The following is a 24,180-nucleotide window of genomic DNA, read 5'->3' on the forward strand; positions in this document are numbered from 1 at the left end:
TATTCTGTGTGAATGGTTTATGTCCTGAATATCTGTGACAGAAAAAACAGAGGAGGAAAAGAAAGCTTAGTTGCCACAAGTCTGATTATTGTCAGTAGATTTATTTACACCTGATCTTCTAATAATAAAAACAGATATTTTGATTTCCATGCCAAAAATGTTAATCTTTGACTGATCAATCATATGCCCAAAGTCTGAATTTGAAATGTTTTCTTTAAACCTTGGAAGCCAGGGATCTACAGTAAGGGAGGTTTGTAAATATAGCTGAACAAAAATGGCAAAATGTTTATTTTTTATTTTTTATGTGGTGTTTAGCTGACACAACCAGTTTTGTACATTCCACAGCTATGAACTGAGTGATGCTGACATACATAGCCATATCCCATTACCTGACTCCTCAGCCAGATTAGGAACATTTAAGGAGAAGAATTCTGACCTCATCCTCAGAGGTGCTTGTCTAGAGGGTGCTTTCAGACTGCCACAGCTTTGGCACTTGAGTTGATAACACATATGTTTCTCTCATAGCCTTCACACTGCCTCAGTCTGAAGGAAAAACTGCATGTATATGAATGTTTTTCCCTCTGATTGCTGCTCTTTACTGCTTGTAGAGAATGATCAATGTTGGGTAAAAATGTGTTGTACAAATGAGTATTTGTAATATAAATGTTTCCTTTTGATAAATGCTGTTTGGGGCTTCTATTGTACTGTATAAACAGAAAAAAATGCTCCATGAGCTATTGAAAAGTGACTATTGCTTCGTGTGAAAGCCAGTGATTTTGAACACATTGTGCTTGGAATACATTCATCAGTGGCACAGACATTAAATTCCCGTCTATGCACCAGGATCCTGTTTGAGGTCATTTGTAGAATGAAAATTGAGCATTTCAAACATTTTTTTCATGTCATGCACATTTGATAATATATTCCCGACATTTTAATGACGTTTTTTTGTATTTCTTGAAAACAGTGCAAGGTGTTGACCTGCTAGTAGTATAAGTCACAGCAGATACTTTTCTCAATGGTAAATTTCTGCAGTAGTTGATCTCATGAAATAGATTTGTGGCTTAAGAAGTTTGTCTTGAAGGTTAATATCATATTCTGCTGCATGAGCCCTTTCTTGTCCTCTCCAAAGAATGTTGGGTAATTAAGACTTGTGGTTTGACTGCTGGAGAAGAACAGAGAGCAGAGCGTGAGAGTGAGTCTGGTGGTTGCCTTCATTCAGGAGACAGGAGGCAGTGGACAGAATAAAAAAAACCATGTGGTCAAGCCAGAAACAAGGGACTGGTTCAAACTAATAGGATAGGATTTGCATGTGTTATAAGACATAAAGTACTGAAAGATGCAGGCTACATTGGGAAGAGTGGGAAAAATGAAGAGAGGCGGGGCCAAGAGTACAACACTACGACTAAAGCAAGCGTGGTACCAGAAAACAATGAGCCTACATGAAAACACTAAACAGAAACATATCTTTATGCCAGGGCTTAATTCCTCTGAAAAACAAAAGCAGCCATGCGGTGCTGAAGACTGTGCATGGCCTTCATCATCTTTCAAGAATGTTCTGTTGCCCATGCCTGCTTGGAATGTGAAACAGAGACTTGATACAGTGACGAGCCAAAACAACAACAGTGATGACAGACTCAGCCTCCTCACTTTCACGTTGATTTATCTCTGTGGTTGTGGTAATTTAAACCTCACAGTTCTGACAGCAGCTTCCCGACGTGAAAGTCTGCAAAAGATTCACCAAACGAGCCACAAAATCGCCAACACACCTGGCGTGAAAGTGAACTCAAAGAAGCATCAAGCTGTGAAAAACTCAAGTATCATCTTTTTGTCGGATGAAGGTTTACAAATTTCCTGTCTTTTCATATCTACGTCAGTGACCAAGACGGTTCAGCCCGTCCCTTAAGTTGCTTTTACTTGCCACGGAAGCAGCTCTGAGGCCAAACCTAAACACTGCGGTACCTTTTAAACCTCTGATAAAGATGTTATACTGCGCCCTACTCCAAGGTGACCTGCTGTCTGTTTAGACATTATGTTACACTCCAGTGATTATGTAGATAATTGATACAATATTGTGGTTACAAATGACAGACAAGCCACCAAAGAGGTTAAATGTGGCAGCTGTATGGGGGAAATTTACTTCACGGATAAAAAATCTCTTTATAAACCTCTGTTATATTTAAGGCTGCTTGTTTCGTCTTCATGTCTATGAGAGTGCTGAATTAAGGGTTGAAAAAGAACCCATGTAGGTCTCACATCTGTCAGCAGGAAACTATTGTGCAAATATCTGTCAGTGCTCTCAGGGGGTTTATGTGCCCATTACGTCGTCACTGTCCATCAACATGTGCGTTGTCATAGGTACAGAGAGTTTTTACTAGTTATTTAAGCCTTTCACTTTTTTTCCACTCATTTCTAGTAAGAAAAGTCAAATAAACAACCCAGGGAATCTTTCCTCCATGAGGCCATGTGTGAAATGGAAAAAAAAAAAGAAAGAATGGAAAACACTTTGAAATGCACAGATTGGAGATAACCAAAATTGTAGGAGAAAGCAGGGAGATTAAAAATGAAATGAGAAAAACAAAGTGTGTGTGTGTACATTATTTGTATTAATTGCTTAAATGTTATGGTTTCTTCTTCTATGTGAGGCACATTGAGTTTACATGTAATGAAGCGAGTATTATAAAGTTGTCATTGCCAAGTGAGTCAGACTTGGGACCAGTGAGACATAAATTCTGAGACATTTTTTTTTTTAGCCGAAGCAGTGGAATTTTACAGGATCAGGAACATGTTAGGCCTGTCTCCTAAAATATGGAGTTTAATAGGAAAATCTAAGAGAACAGTGAACAGTGTTTAAGCTTCTTTTGAGCAATACTCTTTGCTTGGGCCCCAAATGCTACATTTTTGTATTACTAACAAGTTCTAAATGCATGTTTGTAGATATATTTGTATACAGTACAATATCTTCATGTGGCAGTCTATGTTAACTGTCAGGGGGAGATATTATTATCATGGCAAATTTGGTGCAGAACACCTTTACTGCCAGAAAGGCAGTTTTAAAGACTTTGGTAGAAGTGTATACACTGATCATCCATAACATTATGACCACCTGTCTAATATGGACTGTGCTCTCCTCATCCTCAAAGAGCTCTGACACATCTGACGATGTCCTGAAGTGTCTTGTACCAGGATCCTTTAGGCCCTGTGGGTTGTGAGGAGGGTCTATGTGTACCGGGCTTGTGACTGGTCTGCAGAAATGTTCAGGTGGGTGTCAGTTCAGTTAGTGAAATCCATGTGAGTCCCTGGATGCAGGTTTTCCCCAGCAGAACATTGCATTTGATCAAGATGAGAAGTGTGGCCAATGTTGCCAGTGTAAGACTCCCTCAAGATGCAGTTACTAAACTTTAACAGGTGTGAATAGTTCAGGTCAAAATAGAAAGGGTGAGTGCTCTGAGAGCTTATTAGAACTTACATTTTGAACTTTAATAACAGAACTTTCAAGAAATAATTTTTCTAAATAATATTATCTGGTGAATATGATATGATATAATATTGTTTGGTTTCTACTATCAATCTATTCAACATTCAACTCTCTGTGCTGGAAAACATGTGATATGGTGTCAGAGCCATAAAGCATTTTTCTGCTCATGCGCAGAATCGTTTTGTCTATCACATAGTGCTAAATTGTAGTCACTGCAGCGGGAAATCAATTTTCAAGTTTCTGAATGATGATAAATATAATGTTTTAACATGATCAGAATTGCAAATCAGTAGTGGATCTGGCCTAGATGTCACCTTCTTGTGTAGAAATCAACTGCTGTGGCTGTGGAATTGATGTTCAATGAACCCTCCTTAAATTTTTCTGCCTTAACTGTGAATACATTTGGTTTTCATTCAGTGGAATATGTGTCAAAACAAAATACTCACAGTAAATGGTCACTGTAGGGCTGCTGTGATCCATAGCAAACGTGGTTTCTATATACTTGTACATCCTCTTTACTCATTTGAAATTTTACTCCTTGCACAGATAGCACTTTAGGATTGGATACCGAAGTCCTACAAAAATATGGAATGTTTAATAATCAATGACACAATGAGTTGTGAGTCACGCTTTAAACAACCATTTTTTAAGCGTCTGCAGGGCATCAAAGCTGCTTCTCTTCAGATGTCGCTGAACTCACCAACAAATGTTTCTTGTTTTTTACCACAATCTGACCCAGAAACACAAAAGAAAACACAACCTACTTGGTGGAGTGACCAAAAATAGTGAAATGCTATGTTATAATAGATATGTGGCTTGTTTTTCACAGGATAATGTCAAAGTTTAATCTAATCACACAGGAACTGCTTCAGCAACTATGTTGTATTATACACTATATTGCCAAAAGTATTCACTCACCCATCCAAATAATTAAATTCAGGTGTTCCAATCACTTCCATGGCCACAGGTGTATAAATTCAAGCACCTAGACATGCAGACTGCTTCTACAAACATTCGCTCTCAGGAGCTCAGTCAATTCCAGCGTGGTACCGTGATAGGATGCCACCTGTGCAACAAGTCCAGTCGTGCTATTTCCTCGCTACTAAATATTCCACAGTCAACTGTCAGTAGTATTATAAGAAAGTGGAAGCGATTGGGAACGACGGCAACTCAGCCACGAAGTGGGAGGCCACGTAAAATGACCAAGCGGGGTCAGCAGATACTGAGGCGCATAGTGCGCAGAGGTCGCCAACTTTCTGCAGAGTCAATGGCTGCAGACCTCCAAACTTCATGTGGCCTTCAGATTAGCTCAAGAACAGTGCGTCGAGAGCTTCATGGAATGGGTTTCCATGGCCAAGCAGCTGCATCCAAGCCACATATCACCAAGTGCAATGCAAAGCGTTGGATGCAGTGGTGTAAAGCACGCTGCCACTGGACTCTAGAGCAGTGGAGAAGCATTCTCTGGAGCGATGAATCACTCCATCATCCAACCAATCTCCATCTGGCAGTCTGATGAACGACTCTGGGTTTGGCGGTTGCCAGGAGAAGTTTGGTGGAGGGGGGGGGTTATGATGTGGGGTTGTTTTTCAGGAGCTGGGCTTGGCCCCTTAGTTTCAGTGAAACGAACTCTGAATGCGTCAGCATACCAAGAGATTTTGGAAAATTTCATGCACCCAACTTTGTGGAAACAGTTTGGGGATGTTCCCTTCCTGTTCCAACACTGTGCACCAGTGCACAAAGCAAGGTCCATAAGGACATGGATGAGTGGGTTTGGTGTGGAAGAACTTGACTGACCTGCACAGAATCTTGACCTCAACCCGATAGAACACCTTTGGGATGAATTAGAGGGGAGACTGTGAGCCAGGCCTTCTCGTCCAACATCAGTGTCTGACCTCACAAATGCGCTTCTGGAAGAATGGTCAAAAATACCCATAAACACACTCCTAAACGTTGAGGAAAGCTTTCCCAGAAGAGCTGAAGCTGTTATAGCTGCAAAGGGTGGGCGGACGTCATATCAATCCCTATGGATTAAGAATGGAATATCACTTAAGTTCATATGCGTTTAACGACAGGTTAGCGGATACTTTTGGCAATATAGTGAATACTACAGCTAAAACATGAATATGACATTTCTGAGAGTTTTGAATGTGAAAAAAAACTACATTATGAAACAAAAATGCCAAGATTTTGCAAAAGCTTTCAATAGTTTTAGTCATCCAGGTAAGAATAATTTGTTATCTATATGGAATTGTCTTTGTCCCCCTCGTGCTCACACAGAGACACTCAGTTGTACCAGAGAGCTCAGCACACACTGCTACTAAGCAGAGGCTAACAGATGGATGGATAGTTCTATTCATGGTTTGAATATTAAAAAATAAATAAATACAAATACACACTTCCATCTTAAGCTGATCTCTTCTATTTCTTCACATCTCACTTAGGCAATTGATCTGGATGAAGGATCAAATAACCTCAAGCATCTTGGACAAATATATTTATCTTTGGCCCAAAACAGGAAAAAAAACAAGACAGATGTCATTAACTTCCAAATATTTCCCAGTTCCATTCCTCCTTAGCCCTGTGTCCCTGCATTAATTGTCATTGTAGAAGTAAAACCAAGTTGATTTTAATTTGAGCAAGTCACACTCCCTGGGGTGCTGGAGCACAGCGGAGTGCAAGAGACTTAACAGTGAGATCACCCTCCCCTTTATGCCCTAGGGTGGAGTGACGTGCAGTTTGCAAACATCTTGCTTTCTGTTAATGAGTCATTTTTAGCAGAGTTGGAAAAGATTATGTGGATGTTTTTCCTACAAACATTCATGGTTAACAGCTGGTAAACCTAAAACTGAATTCTTAAACCTGAGTATATGTGTTATATCTCTCAAAGATCTGGACGGAATGCCGCAGGTCTGAGCACTGCAGGCCTTGTGAAGGCAAAGCACATGAGTTTGTGAAAAGCTGCAGGCCCTCGAAGTCCCGCATGACTGCGCAAACCACAGTTGGTAATAATAAACAGGATGGAGACTCAGATGAAAAATGAGATGGGGAGTATCTGGCAGAAGGTGGAGAGCCACTAATTTTCCACTTTTGGAAAATTCAGCCTACAATTAGGGTCCAACATTGCCAGAAAGTTGACATTCATGTAACTGGAATTAGTAATACATCTGATACTGGCCCTGACTCGGAGATGACGGCAGATGAAAAGAAAACAGGAAGAAAAAATTAGAGGAGCGGGATAGATGGAAAAGTACATGATGACAGAGTGTTTTTGGTTTTTTCTACACCTTTACAAATTGAGAGTGGGATGTAAGTATGTTTGGACCAAGGATAGAAGTAGGCATGAAATAGGATACGCAGTTGACTTTTCTGTTGCCTCCGATCACAGAAAGTGTTGCTTACAGTGAAAAAAAGCCAAATAAGTGTCTGTATGAATGATCCCATTCAATTACATGCTAAAGTTTGAAACCTTTTTGTACGTCTTGCCCTCCAAAGTCTTTATTTAAACAGTGATGGCTGTAAAAGTAAGAGAGTTTCCTTTTGGTTTTCTATTCCAAAATCATTTTTCTCTTTACCAAAAAAATCTTGAGAAATGACCAAGAACATTTTCCAGTCTTTTATGCACACAAAAAAACCCCACACACATATTCTGCCTGCAATGTACACAAACACTGTGCCAGCTGGAACTCTGAAGAGCTATTATTAGAGAGTAATTTATGATCAGATATTAAGCTCAGGCTTGTTTTACAAGACAGATTTGTTCCAAGGTGTAAGGAATGCTATTCATTATAAGTGCTGCAAATCAAATAAGCGCCAACACTGTGGAAAAAGACTAAAGTAGCATTACTTTAGACAATATTCTCACAACAATGTGGATTTAAAGTTGTACATTATCTAAGATATGGCTTGGAATAGGGTTAAAAATACAGTCAGCAGTTCTATAGGAACATTGAAGTTAATTTGTGGATCAGCTGGGACACCACTCGTCCAGTTACTGAAGGGATTGACATTATTTCTGATCTGATATTATTATTATTTTTTTTCACCATGTAGTAACAACAAAAGAGCCCGTTGAATGAAGTTGAACCTCTTTCACAATCCTTCTGACATTTGTAGCTAAACTTTAAGTAAGAATACGACTATGGAATGCAACTTTCTGGTATATTATGTTATTCACTGTTCAAATAACAACAGTGGTTTTAAATAAATCTCTTGTAGCATTGTTTGTTTCAGTTGTGCTGCTAAAAATGTCCTTATTCTTACATCTAAATAAAAGACACATCTACGTTGGTGGGGTCAAACATAAAATGGTTAAGTGAACTAATAATGGTACTTTTCATTTATGTGCCATCCAAAGTTTCAGGCTTTTTATATGTACTACTGCTTGAAGAGAGTGGAAACTGATATCCACAGCAGATACAGGCAGTAGGTCTGTCAGTTGATTTCAATCCATCTCAACCTGAAAAGATACTGGCTAATCCTTGATAAAGATGGAACACACCATGGTCCAAGTACCGAAGTGAGGCCTTAGTCATGTGGGATAAACCACAGGTCAATCAATCTGTCCCATCAATCATCATTTTCATATAATCTGTCCATTAAACTGCTGAACAATCTGTCTTCAGGTATTTCTCGATCCAGTCTTGACAATTAGTGAATATTTTGGTTTTCTGAGTCCTGGCTAAGTGTCTGGGACAGCTGCTCTTTATAAATAAGGTATCAGTAGAAATGACTGGTTTTTGGTAGCTTCACACGTTGCTTTTCAGTCTTTTCCAATGTGACTTTATTTTGTGCAGTTTTTGTGAATTTCCGAACCCCTTTTTGTATAGAAAATTGTTGCTTCTCTTCTCTTTTCACCTGAAGCTCAGCTTCCTCTGGTCTCCAAAGTAGCTGCACCTCCACACCTCATCACCTTTCAGTTGAGCTCAGCGAAGGAAAACTTTATCTCTGTGAGAGATTTGAACAGCTGAGCTCTAAAGAAAGCACCGACATCGAGTCTACACGGAATCATATGGGCATTGTGCACTAAAAATCAAACGTACTGTAAGTTCTAGCATCAGTTTACAAAGAACTAAAGTCAACCAACAGAGCTGTACTTTTCCCTGAAAGCTAGCTGCCCAAAAACCTCAAGTGCAGCCCTGACAGTGTACAGACTAAACCTCTCCTGAATAATCACTTAAAACACTGTAAACATCCGGGACGGAAAATATGGCAACATAAATCTAAACCTCCCCAACAGTAACCTTTAGATATAAAAACAGATTGCCAGTGCTAACAACAAACACATGAGCTCCTCGTGCTTGCTTTATAGGCCTTGTCAGCAACCCAGACAAAGAAAGGAATAATTACATGTCTAGGATGGAGGAAGAGAGAGGGGCAAGGGGGGGGGGGTCAGTTGTTGGAGAAGGTAAGAAACATTCAGCGTCAGTCACATGTGAAAAACAGCTGATGGAAAAAAGAGAAAAATGCCACATCTACAAGTACGACGTATGTGTTTGCTTGAAACATTTACCAGTCTGAAAAAAAGTATGCATGCTGTGCTCTGTAGTCTGAAAACATGAAAACACATATACTAAAGTGAGAGAAAAAAAGAAAACTAAATATTGAAGTGTGAACCTTGATCTTTCCATGTGTCATAACTGAGTCAAGCCATTTCATTTGAGGTATGGTGACTGTTGTAGCTCTAAACTAAAAAGCCAAGCCCCTTCTCCCTCTCTTGTACTGCATTTCATTGCTCTCTCAGATATCAAGAATGAGCTTGCAGTTCAAAGTTGTGGATAAATCTGTGGGTTAGATTTTAGACTGGAGCAGCAGCGTCCAGGGGCAAACACACATCCCTCATTCGAACTCAGGCAGAAGCAGACAGACATCAGAAAGAAACCACCAGAGCACAGCTGGCCAATTGTAAAGCAATGACTGGGAAGCCCTTACCTGAAGTGCAAAGGGGTGTTTACTGAGGTGCTGGGAAATGTACTGTCAGACAAAGTGATAAGTAAGCTGCAAACTGTGAGTGAGAATATGTGGATTGTATATGGCTGAATTCTGGTAATAATTCTTTCCCGTATGGCTGAACAATGGGTCGATTAGTTTGTTCTGGACTCAAACATTTAAGTTAGCTGATGGTTGTTCATAGTCAAAGTCTCTGTAAAATACATGGACGTTGCTAACATGTTGCCACCAGTTGGTTTAATCCTTTTTGAAGATACAAGTTCAGCATTTTGTCTATCGCCATCTTGCTCCTCTGAAAGTGGTTGAGTGATTGAGCAAACAGTGGATCTGCATTGGAACCACTCATCCTGCTTTATCATCTCTTTTTCTCTGAATGGGAATATAATTTTAAAATTGATAAATGCTGTATTAAAGGAACTTAGAAATAGTAACTGACACAACAGACAAGTTGAAATATTTATTACCGTACAAGATCAAGTGACGGTATCCCAATCAAAGGTCCCAGTCAAGCGGATATCTTTATACTTTTGCTTTGGTTTAATTTATCATTTTAATTTGCCTCATACACAGCCTGTGCTTATAGTACCAAGTCAATGTGTCCCGCTTGTCAAAGCAACACCAGGGGAGTTTGTGAACATTAAAACTATGTGCTTCTGACTCATTTACACCGACATTCTTAGGTCTGAAACTCTGAAAAAAAGAGGGTGACAGATGAATCCAGAGTGAAGTTTGTTGTTGCTGTTGACAAGTCATAACTGATTAGCTCTCTTGTTCTGCCGTGTCTGATTTGCTTGGCTCTGTCGGTGAAGTTGCTGAGATACAGGTTAATAATCATGAAAAGAATACAATCACGAAGTTTGCAGACTTTCAAATGGTTCTCTGCACATTTGCAATACATAGCACCGTAATATATGCAATGATATTATTACAGATAAACTTGAAGAGTTTTTTGGGTTAGGGTTATTTGTATTTTTTTGTTGGTTTTGTCTCTTTGTGAGCATGTTTGTTTATCACATACATCATAGTAAATAAAGAAATTAACTTACTGTTGTACGGTCTTGTTCCATCACACAACATTTCAGCTTGAAATTTTCAGGGGCCTCTGAAGGTGTCTTTGTCAGCTTCTTCAGCTTGATAACAAATTCTCGTGTATGGCTGTGCATGTGCAGGGCTCAGATGGATATTTGTTTTTTATGTCAACTGTATGAAAAGCCAAAGAGCAAAAAAACCCAAAAAACTGCAGAATTTGTGCATGAAGCCATAATGTGATCCATAAACTATTGAATTTGATTTTGGTATGAAGAGGACAAAGCAAACGACATCAACATAAGCACAAATTACACTTTCAGGTAGTTGCTATTAGCTTGTTAACATGCAAAGCTAAGATTTTATTATGGTGAATATTTCACTTGCTTAAACATTACATTAACTTGTCAGAACTGTCCCTGTGAAGATGCTGTGTATCTGTAGCTTATGTATCATAATACTACGCAGAAGTCAGTATTGTGTAAGTAATTAAATGAGCTATTGCTTACAATGATTACATATTAAAGAATATGCCTCTAACAGAGAGATATGTTTAAGAGTATGACGAACTGACAAGTCTGGGAGTCTATAGGAATGAGTATCAAGTTGTTTGTGGGAGAGAAGCCAAGAAATTGATCAACCCAGTCTCACACCAGACTGTGAAGCTGTTACATTGGTCTACAGCATCACGTTTAACAGTAAAGGATCAACATTTGTAAAATTACTAAACTTTCTGAGCCACAAAATCAGCATGCCTACCACTGCCTTTTAAAATCATAACATGGCTCTAATGAAATGCAAGAAAAAAAAGGAGGAGCACTAACGTAATACTGAAGTACAGGAGTGATTAAACCAGTAATTTAACAGAGACCATCTGAACAAGATGCAATTGGAAATATTAATTCTACCAAATTACAGACTGGACTCGGTATCAAGGTCATAGCACAATTGTGCTCCGTCACAGCGTAGCTAGCTCAGCTGTAAACTCTTATTACAACAATAACTGGCTTTCCAAGTTATTGCTTATAGTAATGTCAATATGACTTTACTTAGACAAACTTCTGGTGAATTTTCTAAATTATATGAAGCAGTGACAGATTTAAGGACTATGTGTAACTTATGGACAAATAACAGCTGACAGGAGAAAACATTTAAACAATAACCAATTAGATACCTTGGAATCATAAATAGTAAAAAAGAAATCCAGAGCATCCAGAGAATGTAGCAAATTTGAGGCCATTACAAAAAAAGCCAGATAAACAAATCATGTCCACAGATAGCAAGGTCTTCTCCAGGAGACCACCTCTGTGCAGACACATTGTTTGACATCTGTTTTGCAGCTTGGCTTTGCACAGTGGTTTATGTTGAGAAAGTGTGTGTATATCATCTTTGGCGCTGCTCCATGTGATCCTGACAGTTGGCTGCAGGCAAGGCTGTCTGATGCAAAGGTTTCACAGGGAGAAAAAAGAACCAACTGAAAGGATGGGGAGCACTGGGCTGTTTTCTGCAACACTTTTTTTTTTAAACTCAGGACTTTGAACAATGCACAAACACACACACACACACACAAAAGAGCTTGTATATGGCCCCTCATGCCCTGCTTTATTGCGAGAGAGCCCCTGTTATTAGGCATACTTGAAATCTGTATATATTTTGTTTCTTTTTTGTTTCTCACTATAAAAAGACTGCTTGTCACTCTCAGTTTTATACAATAGCACCATATGGAAGAAATTTGGTTCAGCTCTCCTGGAAAGTGTATTGAACATTTCATCTGCCAAAATGATTTGCATGTGAAACAGTCTTGTTTTCTTTCTGAAAGAGCACTAGATCCAAACTGGACGACAGCTCAAGAAGAAAAGGTCAAAGTAGGGCTAATTTACTTTTATGACAAATGTTGACTTTGACAGTGTACCAGTTTTTTTTTTTTTTTGGAAACTTCTGATTTATTAGCACCAAATCACACTAAACATTCTGTGCCTGCCAGAAATCATTTATCATTTATCTGACTTTAACACACGTGAGGCAGGAACCACTACAACAGTGGCCTGAAACTTTTGATTGAATTCATCACCCCTGTGCATTACATCTCTCTCAGTGGCCCTTTTGTTCTGCTGTTTGGACAGACACATTTCCAGACACATTTATCTTAAAATATCGGTGTTGCAGATTTCGGAACATTAAATCATATTTGACTTTTGAGTGCTCCAGAGGTAGGAAACACAATCAAATAACCACAGCTGATTCCCATTATTGCATGAAACCCTTTCCTTTTGCTCATTGGACAAGGCTGAGGAACTCAGTGAGAGAAGAGCGTGTAATCTTAAAAACATAAATCTTACACTCTGTGATTATAAATCTTAAACTTCAGTTAAACTACAGTTTCACTGTAGTGAGAGCGGTGCTGGAGAGGAAGCTTTATGATTTGTGTGACGTTAGCTTCATCAGCTGATATGACATGATCTGTTAACTTATAAAAGCCACTACCAAAATGTAAGGTACAATGTTAATGTGTGAAATGCAATCAATGTTGACAATAAAAAATAAAAAAACTTTTAGAAAAAGTTAATTTATTTAAAAAAAATCTGGTACTTATTACAAAATGATTATGCTGATGGCAAAGCAGCAAGTTTATAGTTGAAGGAAAGCAGAATAATAACGATAGCAGAAACAGACTGTATGATAAGAGAAACGTTCCTTTCTGACACAGAAAAAGCCAATCCCGTAGCACACCAGCTTCTCTGGCTGGAGTTAATGGGTGCTCAGCACCTTGTACTCAAATACAAAAAAAAAAAGAAAAACATTTTGATTAGGCACAAATCATATTTTAAAAAAATGGCAAGTTTGAAACAATGCAATCTTAGGAAAAAATAAGTGAATAAAGATGAATATTTCAGTGTGATATGATGTGCAGCAAGCTTAAACTACCAAATTCAACTGCTTTTCAAATACGTGTTTTGCTTTTTTATTGAGAAGAAAAATAAAGTCTGCAAACAAAGTTTCGATTCCACTTTAAGAACATTTAAGCTGATGAAACGTCTTTAAAGGGGGATCGGACTGCATACACTAGGCGTTTTTCATCAGTTCATAGTCAGCAAAAACGTGGCACCCCACATGCTCACATGATGTGTTCCACACAGACAAGCGCTGCCAATGATGATATAAAAAGTAGCATTATCCTAAATGATCTCTGACTTGTGGTTTTCAAAACCACACAATTTTAATTCTTACCGTCCAATCTATTAAGGACTCAGCAAAGTGATTACATCCTTTGGCCTAGCATAACTACTCTCGAACCCTCTCCTCACTATTGTTTTGGTATCTCAAGCAGTGACTTTGAAAATGTTGGAAAAGTTACAAAATTCTGCGGCTTAGACTTCCCACAGAAATGTGAAATGCTCTAACTATCTAAATTCCCTGCTGTATTCCCACTTAAAATACTCATTCAAGCTTACAGTCTTCCACATCCAATATTTTGATTAAGAAATATTATTTGTGCTCCTTCAACTCTGGAATTGAGAGCAGATTAAAATAAAATGTGACATGCTGTTCAAATAGAGAGTCTCAAATCACTAAGTTTGATTTGGGATACCTAACAATATTTGAGATTTCAGAGGAAAGAAAGGGACATCCATATGATGCATGATGTGTCCAGCACTTAAAGAAAGAACAATTGATGAAAATAGATATTCAATGTTTTGACCCTGAAGACATGGGCGATGTAATAAAATATCCCATAATGCTCATTTGAATAAAACTGAATTATCAGCTGTTTCTACTGTTGCTATTTTCTCGACTGACTTTGCACTTACTATCCTTTTCATCTACCACATCATAAGGAGAACACTTCTGGATTGCAACGACAGATGAAAAAATAACTAGTTTTTTAGCTTCTTGGTCATGACCTTTTTAAGTGGCTGGTTCTTTTGATCTTGGGTGGTGTCCTGGTCAGGGTTAGTTTGGGGAGTCTTTGAATCATAGAGCTGTTTGAGGCTGAGGGTGTGTTGGTCTTTTATTGTTTCCCGTTGGGCCTGGCGGAGCAGACGTTTCAGCATCTTTACCTTTTCCCTCAGGTGTCCATTGGCTTTCTCTAAGGTGCGCACTTTCTGGGAGAGAGTCCTCACTCTCTCTTCCTCCTCAAACAGAGCCTTCTGCACCGTGGAGCACAACAGCTACGAGTAAACAAAAAGGATTGGTTATTCAAGTTCAGAGCACATTTAGAGTATCAGAAAAGCACGAAGTGTAGTTCATTAAGTGAATGTAAACCAAACATGACAAACCTGAGACACAAGTAAATCTTAAAATGTAAACATGAGGATTTTTCCCAATGTTGTATCATAGAGGCTGATCCTTGTTTAAACTGTTGGTCAGGCACCTCTCTTTGAGCACCCACAAAGCACATTTCTCAGTTGAAATGGACACCTTTATGTACTATTTGTCATCAAATGGCAACGTGTTTGTAAGATCTGCCGTAAACCTCTGAACAAATAAGGGTCGCCTGTTGATATTTTTGGTGGTGAAAAAGCAGCAGTGAAGCAGACAAACAGATTTAATCAGTGAGCTAACACCACTTGATGAAAAGGGTAAGTTCAAGTTACCGTTAAAGGTCAAATATACAAAATTTTAAGTCTTCAGAAAGCAACAAACAACTACTTTTAAGTGAATGTACTGATGTACATTGCTATCTGATCTACCAGGGATACAATATGAGTCCTAATATCTTAATTAATACAAATTTTGCTGCTCTAATGCGATGCCAAGGGGGGTTTTCACATTTGATCTTTAAGTTAGGGGGCTTAATTAAAGTGAGGTTAGTAGGTTAGCCCTCTGAGGAGGCGCTATGATCACACCATTACGGCTCAGACCCCATAGGGTTAGGAAGGTATACTTTTCCTATCTTCTATTTTGAGAAAAAAAAGTAGGAACATCTTAAATCATCTGAAGTGATCCGAACCCAAGTGTCATGGTTACAAAGCAGTGGATATGAGATGTTAAAAACAGGAAATTTCTATAAAATGAGCACAAGTTTGCATGCTTTCAGATTACATGCAAAATCGGCACAAAGATGGCCAGTATCAGTATCTGAGGGTTCAGATCATAATGTCACAAATGAAATACGGGTGTGAGATGTAGCACCTGACAAATACGCTATTTGTGATACGGAGTTTCCTTTGGATAAGTCACAGAAGAGAATGTTTGTGGCATGCTCTCTGGGCAGATGACCAATGACAGCAGCAACAGCTTGCAAGCCACAAATTCCACCATTATTTATGATAATTTTCTCATAATTGATAAGAAAAGTTTGCTTTGGATGCCTGCAGCATGAAAAGATGGAGAAGGAAATGGGAAATTTAAAAAAAAATTTATACTGAAACATTTTTTAGATTCAACCTTTATTGCTGTGAAACAGCGTGAACATTATTATGTGCCATATGTCCCGTTTCTTATGTAACAGCCAATTTAAATAACCCAAAGATAAAACAACAGTTTCGTTCAAAGTAGTGACTAAGATCAAACTGAGGTAAGAAAAATGATAACACAACATACTCTCTCTAGTTCAGTGAGACACCGCTGTGAGATGAAACCCAACATTCCTGTGAACCTGTGACAGACAATCCAAAGGCCTGGACCTTTGGTGGGTAAAAAAAAAAATTAATTCCAGATGCCTCCGACTGTGTGCCTTTGTGCCAGAGTGTAGATTTCCTTAGCAGACTTTAATGCTTCCACACGGGCCCGAGGGAAAACTGATGTAAATCCCCTGCCATCAGATAACAACCACTGCGGGTTTAGAGGAAATGTTAAAAATATGCTGCCGACCCACATCGTTGGTTTGTACATTACATGTTGCAGCATTACCTGTGGCTTTTTGCCATGTACTCATTCTTTTGTCCCAGAGGGACTTCTGCAGAAGTATGAAATTCTAAATGAAAATAACAAAATTCAGAATCTGAGAAAGGAAAAATTTTTGAAAAAAAGAAGTGTAAAATGCAACATCGTTTTTTTTTAGCAGCCACAAACGACTTTCACCTGAGCAAGCATTCAGTTAGAAGTGAACCAGCAGAGCCATCAGACTCCAATGAATCAAGAGCTGCAATGCAATATCCTTTTGGTACATTTCACCTACATTTTTTCATTTCTAAATTATTACTGAGCTTCTTCTGTTGTTCAAGTCACATTTTACATATAGTATGTAAATAAAGAATGGGAATAAGGAAAAATGGGGACCATGTAGCAGTTTATAAAATGGAGAAGGAAAAAAGACAGCATGAAGAGCAAATAAGTTAATCTTGTAAACCAGAAGCTGATTTCTTTTGTATATTTAGAAATTAACTAAGTAAAATTTGATTTATATAGCACCTTTCAAGATGAAAATCACAAAGTGCTTCACAATGAAATACAGGAAACATGAAAAATATAAGAATATAACAGCAAAAGCTATTCAAAAGCAAGCTTAAAAAGATGGGTTTTCAGCTGCTTTTTAAAAGAGATCACAGAGTTCACGGATCCCAGGCTCAGAGGAAGGGAGTGCCAGAGAGTGGGGGCCGCTGTTGCAAAGGCTCTGTCGCCTTTAGATTTCAACCGTGTGTGCTGCACAGCCAGCAGGTCCAGATCACATGACCTCAAGGACCTGTTGAGGAGATATAGCTGCAAAGTTTCTCTGATGTAAGTTGGTGCACGTCCATGTAGAGCTCTAAATGTTAAAAGCAAAAATTTGAAATGTACTCTGTAGTGGATGGAGAGCCAGTGCAGTTGAATTAGCGACGTAGTGACATGAGAATACTTGGGAGATTTTGTGAGAAGCCCCGCAGCAGTGTTCTGTACAACCTGAAGACGTTCCAGCATGTATCATCATTTCCATCTCGGAGCGTGAGACAATGGGACTTAGCTTGGCAATATTTTCTAAATGATAAAAACAAGAGTGAACCAGTGATTTAACATGAGCATCCAAAGCCAACACTGAGTCAAGAGTTACCCCGAGGTTCCTAACTGAGGGTTGAACAAATGAGGCGAGCGAATCGAGAGTCTCCATTATCTTACGTAAAAATCTATCAGGGGCACAGACGAAGACTTCAGTTTTCTCATTAAATTGTCAGCCATCCGATTCTAACAGAATCTGAGGACCTGAGCAAGATCTGTTGACCTTAAAACATAATTAAAAACAAGTTTAAAAGAAATATATAACTGAATATCATCTGCATAGCAGATGTGAACTAGTGAACTATTTAACTGGTGAGCATTTGAAATGAACACCAAAGCTACAGAGCAAAACTGGAGGCAGCCATGTTATTTTGCCTAATTTTTACATAACAAATGAAGCAATATTGATTTCTAACATCCCAGTTCTGTGATAAACCAGACGTAACAAGACAGGCTGTCAGAATGACTGAACCACTGTAAGAATTTCGAGGGCTATTCCAAATTTTTCAAAACTTCATAAAAATTAGTTTGGCATCTGAAATATGAGCACAAATACTTTCAATGCATGTTATATAATTTAAAAAAAATATGTTGTCATACAGTTTACAATAAAATGTTAAGGGGGTAACTGTACTGGGTCTATGATGTACCTCAAAAGTTATTGAGCGCAATTTGTACTCTATGTATTTCCTGTTTGCGTTGTAGCTCAAATTTGTAGATCTCAATTAAGACACACCCCCTGGAAAATAGGGAGGGACAGTGGATTCAAGTCACTCACTCCACTCTCCAAACCCCTCCCTAAACCAGCTGCTGTGAAGAGCAATAAATTCCTAGTTTTAAAAGGTAAGAGTCGTCATATAACTCTGTCATATTTTGACCAAAGCATGTCAAAGACATTTCATAAAGACCTCAGGAAAGTGTATCAACTTGTGAAAAAAACCCTATCAAATTACTTATTTTAAAACTGAAACTGAAAATTTTCATGAAAACTCATAAAGCTTCTAGGGGTAAATATCACAATCAAACTCACATTAACACAGTGAGACCTCGATAAGACCTGAGGCACCCTACAAACGGTATACTCACATGTTTGTCTTATTGAGTCTGTAACCCAAACTGAAGCATCTGAGGCTGTTATATCAAGATTTTTAGACACAAGAATGATTTGAGTTTGATAAGCACTGAATACTACATATCCCACAATGCAATTCTGTCACAGAGACCCTTCCTCTCTGGTAAATGCCCACCCCTCTACATCTAGAAGCCAGGCCCCAAAATGCATTCACATGGCGCAGCCAGCAGCAGGACTGCTGTTGTATGCGTTTGATTTCTGATCTAAAAGCTATTTCTCATCTCAAAAGAAGGATGTTTAAAGCCTTTAAGGCAAGTATCTGCGCTCCATGAGTCAAAGCAGAGATTAGTTAGTCCACCATACTTAAAATTGTCATCTTTATAACATGGGTGGTGCTTTTAATTACTTCCAGCCCTCTGGATGGAACAGTATACAGTGTAATCCCTCAAAGCTAATATTTTTGTGTAAGTGAAAAATCCTGAGAGTTAAATTGACATTGATGCCGACACAGTCTGCTGTTACTTTAAAAGATGACTTCATGCTATTTAATTGACTTTGGTTTACACTGGATTATAGGATCTGTGTGGAAAGATCTGAGATGATGTGAGGTCAGAACAGTTGTTTTAACAATAGTTGCTCAGTACCAGAAAAAACAAAGATTTTCAGTTCACTGAGGATATTTAATCTCTGGGATGATGTAAGGACTGGATCACGCTTTGTAATCATAATCACAAGCTTGACCCAAGAGTTTGGTGGTAATTAAAAACAAAATAAAACAAAAAAAAAAAACAAAGACATGTTCTCATCCTTTTTACCAGTGGTAGAATTTTGTTGTCATGAGAAAAGGACTGAGCTAAATCAGTCTCATTACAAGGGACAAATCAGTGAGTCTTTGGAATGCATTTATCTGATGACGTACTCTACTGACAAAGAGCAGGAGAGTTTCTGGTGTCAAGGAGCACCAGATGTTTACCAGATATGTTTATGTGTGAATGAGCTTTAACCAATTAAATGATGACAGCAGGGCAATGAAGTAGAGACTGAGCTTATTGACATAGGTCATCTTAAAATATCATCTGCGTCCTTATGAGTTCCACATTGTAGTAGCAGCGACCTTTAGAGGCACTAACACGGTTAAATCATTATGTGTTTGATTATGGTTCTGAAATCTTGGACTTTTTTTGTGAGGAAGAGATGCAATTTGTTTTTTTAATGTCGCCACTTCCCCTGGCTTTGATTTTGCTCGTGGTTCTGTTAGTGACTTTATTTTTTCTATTTTTCCTTCAAACATGGGAAGTTCTTTGTCTGGCCAAACCTCAGGAAATGTGCTTCTGGTTTTCTTGTGCATTATGAACATATTAACTTGCCGGCGTCATTTTTGTGTGTACTACAGTCATTTGGACTTTATTGGCTTATTGAAGTCCTTCCTTTGCGTGAGAAGCCACCACGAAGCTGTAAGTTTCACCCACTGTCCGACACAGACGTCTTCAAAAGAATTTTTTAACAGCAGATCTAAGTTGGTGGTTTAAGTGGCTACGTACCCGGCTGTCCTCTTGAGCCTCCCACTCTGGGGTAAAGCTGTGGACTTGAGTTCCAGGTGTGCAGTTGGAAAACTGGAAGAGACTAGCAAACATGCGATGGTTCTCTGGGGTGTCAAGGAAGATGGCATCCTGGAAGTTCACTCCATGTGGGACAATATTATAGTTCTCATCCATTCTGCATGGTAGAAAGAGGACAGATTGTGTTGGTATTGGCAGTGAACAAAGGCAAAATGTGGACTTTCAATAAAGAGAAATGCAAGTATGCTAAACCAACCACGAAAACATGCACAATAATTGTATAATTGTATAATTACAATAATTGTAATCAGCAGTCTGCTCAAATCAAAGTAAAATTACCCTCTAATGACCAATTAACCAAATCTCTGTTACATGGAGCTTTTGGGGATTTAGCTTAAACACTATGTACAAACTGTAAAATTGGGACACATAAAAGAAGTTTCAAATGAAATGGGGGTAAAAGTATCTATGCAAATTGTTGGCAGACTTTGATCTATTTTCATTCCAATTTAAGCGTCATGTGGATGACTCAAACTAGTAAATTACAAGCCAAAGGGATTTATGGTGTGTGTTTCATATCTTCAGGAAGCCTTGTGGCATACATCTGGATTCCATCTCATATCCCTCCAGGGACGTCTGAAGCCTGGCTGTCCCTGTCAAAGGGTTATGTGTGTTGTTTGCATACATGTGTGTCAAAAGGCAAGAAGGGAGCTGGGGTTCAACTTCAACAGAAAATGCCTAAGCTTAGATGTTATCAGAGTAACTAGGAGGTACATGGACTTGTGGATCAAGGGGAACTCGTAGGGCTCCTCAGTGGCAGAAATAAAAAACGCAAACATATTTGGTACCAGATGAACAGCAGATACAGCAGTTCATGCAAATATCACCGCGCTTCGAAAGATGTATTTTGAGTGAAAGTTAATGTACACGTTTAATCTCCTATGACCTTCTGTATCGTCTTCCTTGCCTTTGACAGTGAAGTTAGAAATGTTGAAGGAGTGAAACATAAGCAAAAGTTTTTACAGCAAACACATGGCTGAAGCAGAACACTCTATCTGTCTTATTTAAAGGTCCCGAGGGAGATCATTGGATGCGTTTCAGGCTCTGATTCATACTGCGCAGGGAGCTTGAGCTCATGATTGATTGGAAAGACTATTTTGGTCTGAGAAGATGTTTTGAGGGTGTTTAGAACAGGAAATAAGTCTCATCTGGAGACTGCAATGAGAACGTTTCAGTTTTTACAAGAGCTTCAGGGACCTGGTGTTTTTTAGCAGCCACAACAGTTCATCATTTATCTTTTGTAGGTTCATGATCAGGAGGCAAGTAAGCAAAGGGCTACAGATCAAAACATGCAAACACAACTTGTTGAGTCATATCGCACTTCTTCAAACCAACTGATATGACACTCCATGACTCTTGGGGTGTTGTGCCATATTGGGCAAAAGCAACCAAAACTAAATCAATAGAGCTAAAAGAGTCTTTGTGTAAATTTGTTACATCTAGGGCTAAGGTATTTATTAAGGTACGGTATTTATTATCAAACTGTTCAGGTTTAAACCCCCCAAATTACTGAATAGCAACAAGGGGTCTTCCCAAACTGTCCATCTAGAGATTCTCGAAAAGGTTTGCTATTACACTGATTGGGTTGGCCTAAATTCACTGTATGATACATTCCTTTGTCCTTCAGCTTAATATTTAGAGGTGTCAGATAAGTTCTGAGCTCAACGAAGACAGACAGTCAATCTTAGCACTGAGATATGAGAAAACAGACATTCAAGTGTCTTGGTTCCCACGCCTGCTTACATTCTCAGTCTGGAGGTATGATATGATTTACAGAATTTTGACAGGACAGCATAATGGGACAGAAGGGACAGAGGCCACATCTGGAAGAAAGTGCAAGTTGGCTATGCAAGCATGTCACAGAGGCAAGCTTTAAAACTCTGAACAGCTTGTACAATTTTCAACCAAATTACGTCACCTGCATATAAACCTAAAAGGCGAAGCCAGTTTATAATATAACACAAAATGTAAATGAAAAGGTCTTTTTTTCCAAGACTTGACTGCACTGTTTGTTAAAAGAACTCATGATTGCTATAGGTGCAGTAGAGGTTTATGCATCATTGACAGAAAATGCATTAAACGTTTCAGTGTATGAATACAGTATAGCAGGTAGATGTTGTTCACCTCAGAAAGAAGTAATAGTTGCTGTTTTTGGTGACGCTGTAGGAGAAACACTGCAGGTATCCCAGGCCGCTGACATTAAACCTGGAGCCGGCTGGGACTTCCAGCATGCTGCCCCACGCCTGGTCGCACAGCAGCTCGATCTCAGCGGAGAAGAGAAGGTCGGAGTCGTGCTGCCACGGCAGGTAGTTATACACGCTGTAGGACTCCTTGTGCAGTGCCAACACCTTGGCGAAGACGATGATCTCCGCCAGTTCCGCACGGCACGCTTCTGTCTGTGGTCTCCAGTCGTGGGGTAGCTGACATCCCCAGATCCCATCAGGACTGGCAGCTGCCACAATAAGGGTCAGAATAATCCACATGGTGCGACAGAGAGGAGACGTCTGTAGGTTGGTTGGGCGCACCAAGGCGCACATTAATAGTGATGGATGGAATTCCAGAAAAAGAAAAACAAAGGCAGGACTTTCACATGCGCATTGTAACTTTCACGAATGCAGAGTTATATTATTCAAGCAAATATATTTGAAGAAATGTTTTGAAGAGCAAAACAGCCACCTTTAGTAATTTTCCCGCAGTCCTGCTCCCTTGTGCAGCCACAATCCCTGCTCGTAGATCAGTCTGATCTCACCAGCATCTTCTGCAAAAACGGTCCCCCCCACCCCCCCACCTCTGATACAACCAAAGTATCAGCAATCAAAACGTGTGCATTAAGGCATGCATGTCAAATGTCTACAATTTCCAGAATAAATGCTACAATAAACTGACATAGTCAAACATTGGGATTTTGTTGAATATTTATTGCTGTAAATTAACCGAAAAGTCACAGCGACAACCGAGAAACATCACCGGCGCCCTCTAACGACGGAACTCATTAACACAGCAGCCACCGTTTAATTGGCTTCCTCAAGACTTTTCTTATTATTTCACTGTTGCTTTAAAAGTATATCACTCCGTAAATCAATGGCAAAAATACAATGGGTCAGTTGGGGGAAAACAATGTTAGAGTAGATCACACCAATCATACAGGCTTCGTGTAAATACGACTTAGAATCATATTATTGTGATTGGAAATAAGGTAGAAATAATAAGGAATAACTTATTACTGACCCAGGATCTCATAAGCATATATACTTTAATAATTTATAGGAATTCTGAGTCACGTAGTCACATTAAGCAAAACATATGCCAGAGAGACGAAATAAGACAGTGAATTGTAATTATGAGTTACTGCTTTATATAAGTAAGCATGATCAATAATATTACACTATGATTATGGTAAACCTCATTATTATGGGAGACATAAGTGAGCAGTGATATGTGAAAAAAAAGTTTGATCAAATGAGATATTAGGCTACTTTAAAGTGGTGGAAATATCCATAAGAAACTGTTTGACAAAGGTCTTTAAAATGAGCTCATGTACTGGACCCACTTGTTTGCCTTTTTCTCACACACACATTTGTTGCTGGATATGTTATCTCTACATGAAAAATTATTGGTCAATCCCTAATTATATCTCACATATTCATTAGAGGTAATAATGTGTATGAAATGCCTGTCAGTCCCCTTTTTAAGCGTTATTAATATTCAAGCTATTTATGGAATACTTGCATGAAGACGGAACAAAATAGAAAATAGGATATGTTGCACCAAACAGCTATTGTCTCACTGTTAGGGTAGGCTAAGGAAGATTTTTTTCAATCAATTCACATTTGAAATATCTAAATAAAAACATTTAATTTAAGCCAACATAGGGTCATTTTAATTTCAAATTGGGTCGTTAGGATATAACGTTGCAGTGTCAGAGATAGGCAGGTATGCAAACGGGTGCTGAGTGGTGAAGGGGAGAAATGCACTAGATGGCAGAGGTCCTGATAAGAAGTGTGGCTGAGGACGCAGTTACTGTTTGGCAGGTGGCTGTTGAGTAGGGCTGACTGGTGTAGAAGGGAGAGTCTGGTGAGTACAGGTAGACACATGCCAGGTATAGCAAAAAACAAAAAGAACAA

The 24,180-nt window shown here is 38.9% G+C and overlaps 1 protein-coding gene across 1 annotated transcript; it reads right to left on the bottom strand.

The window, feature by feature from the left end:
* Positions 1 to 12,997: 12,997 nt before the first annotated feature.
* On the bottom strand, positions 12,998 to 22,782 carry ccdc3b (coiled-coil domain containing 3b). The gene is made up of 3 exons (XM_072382477.1): positions 22,181 to 22,782; positions 19,979 to 20,153; positions 12,998 to 14,619 (listed from the first exon to the last, which is right to left on the bottom strand). Exons 1-3 carry the CDS (start codon positions 22,591 to 22,593, stop codon positions 14,326 to 14,328), a joined length of 882 nt encoding a protein of 293 aa, XP_072238578.1. The 5' UTR covers positions 22,594 to 22,782; the 3' UTR covers positions 12,998 to 14,325.
* Between the last annotated feature and the right edge of the window lie 1,398 nt (positions 22,783 to 24,180).

The sequence above is a fragment of the Leuresthes tenuis genome, unplaced genomic scaffold (genome assembly GCF_036924035.1).
Source record: "Leuresthes tenuis unplaced genomic scaffold, fLeuTen1.0.hap1 SCAF_3, whole genome shotgun sequence".
In the NCBI taxonomy this organism is placed as follows: Eukaryota; Metazoa; Chordata; class Actinopteri; order Atheriniformes; family Atherinopsidae; genus Leuresthes; species Leuresthes tenuis.

Bases quoted from the DNA above. Each gene is read 5' to 3' on its own strand.
- ccdc3b (XM_072382477.1), bottom strand. From the start codon at position 22,593: ATGTGCGCCTTGGTGCGCCCAACCAACCTACAGACGTCTCCTCTCTGT. The intron at 20,154-22,180 runs GTGAACAACATC...TCTACCATGCAG, and splicing joins AACTATTACTTCTTTCTGAG to AATGGATGAGAACTATAATA. The intron at 14,620-19,978 runs GTACGTAGCCAC...GTTTACTCGTAG, and splicing joins AGGCTCAAGAGGACAGCCGG to CTGTTGTGCTCCACGGTGCA.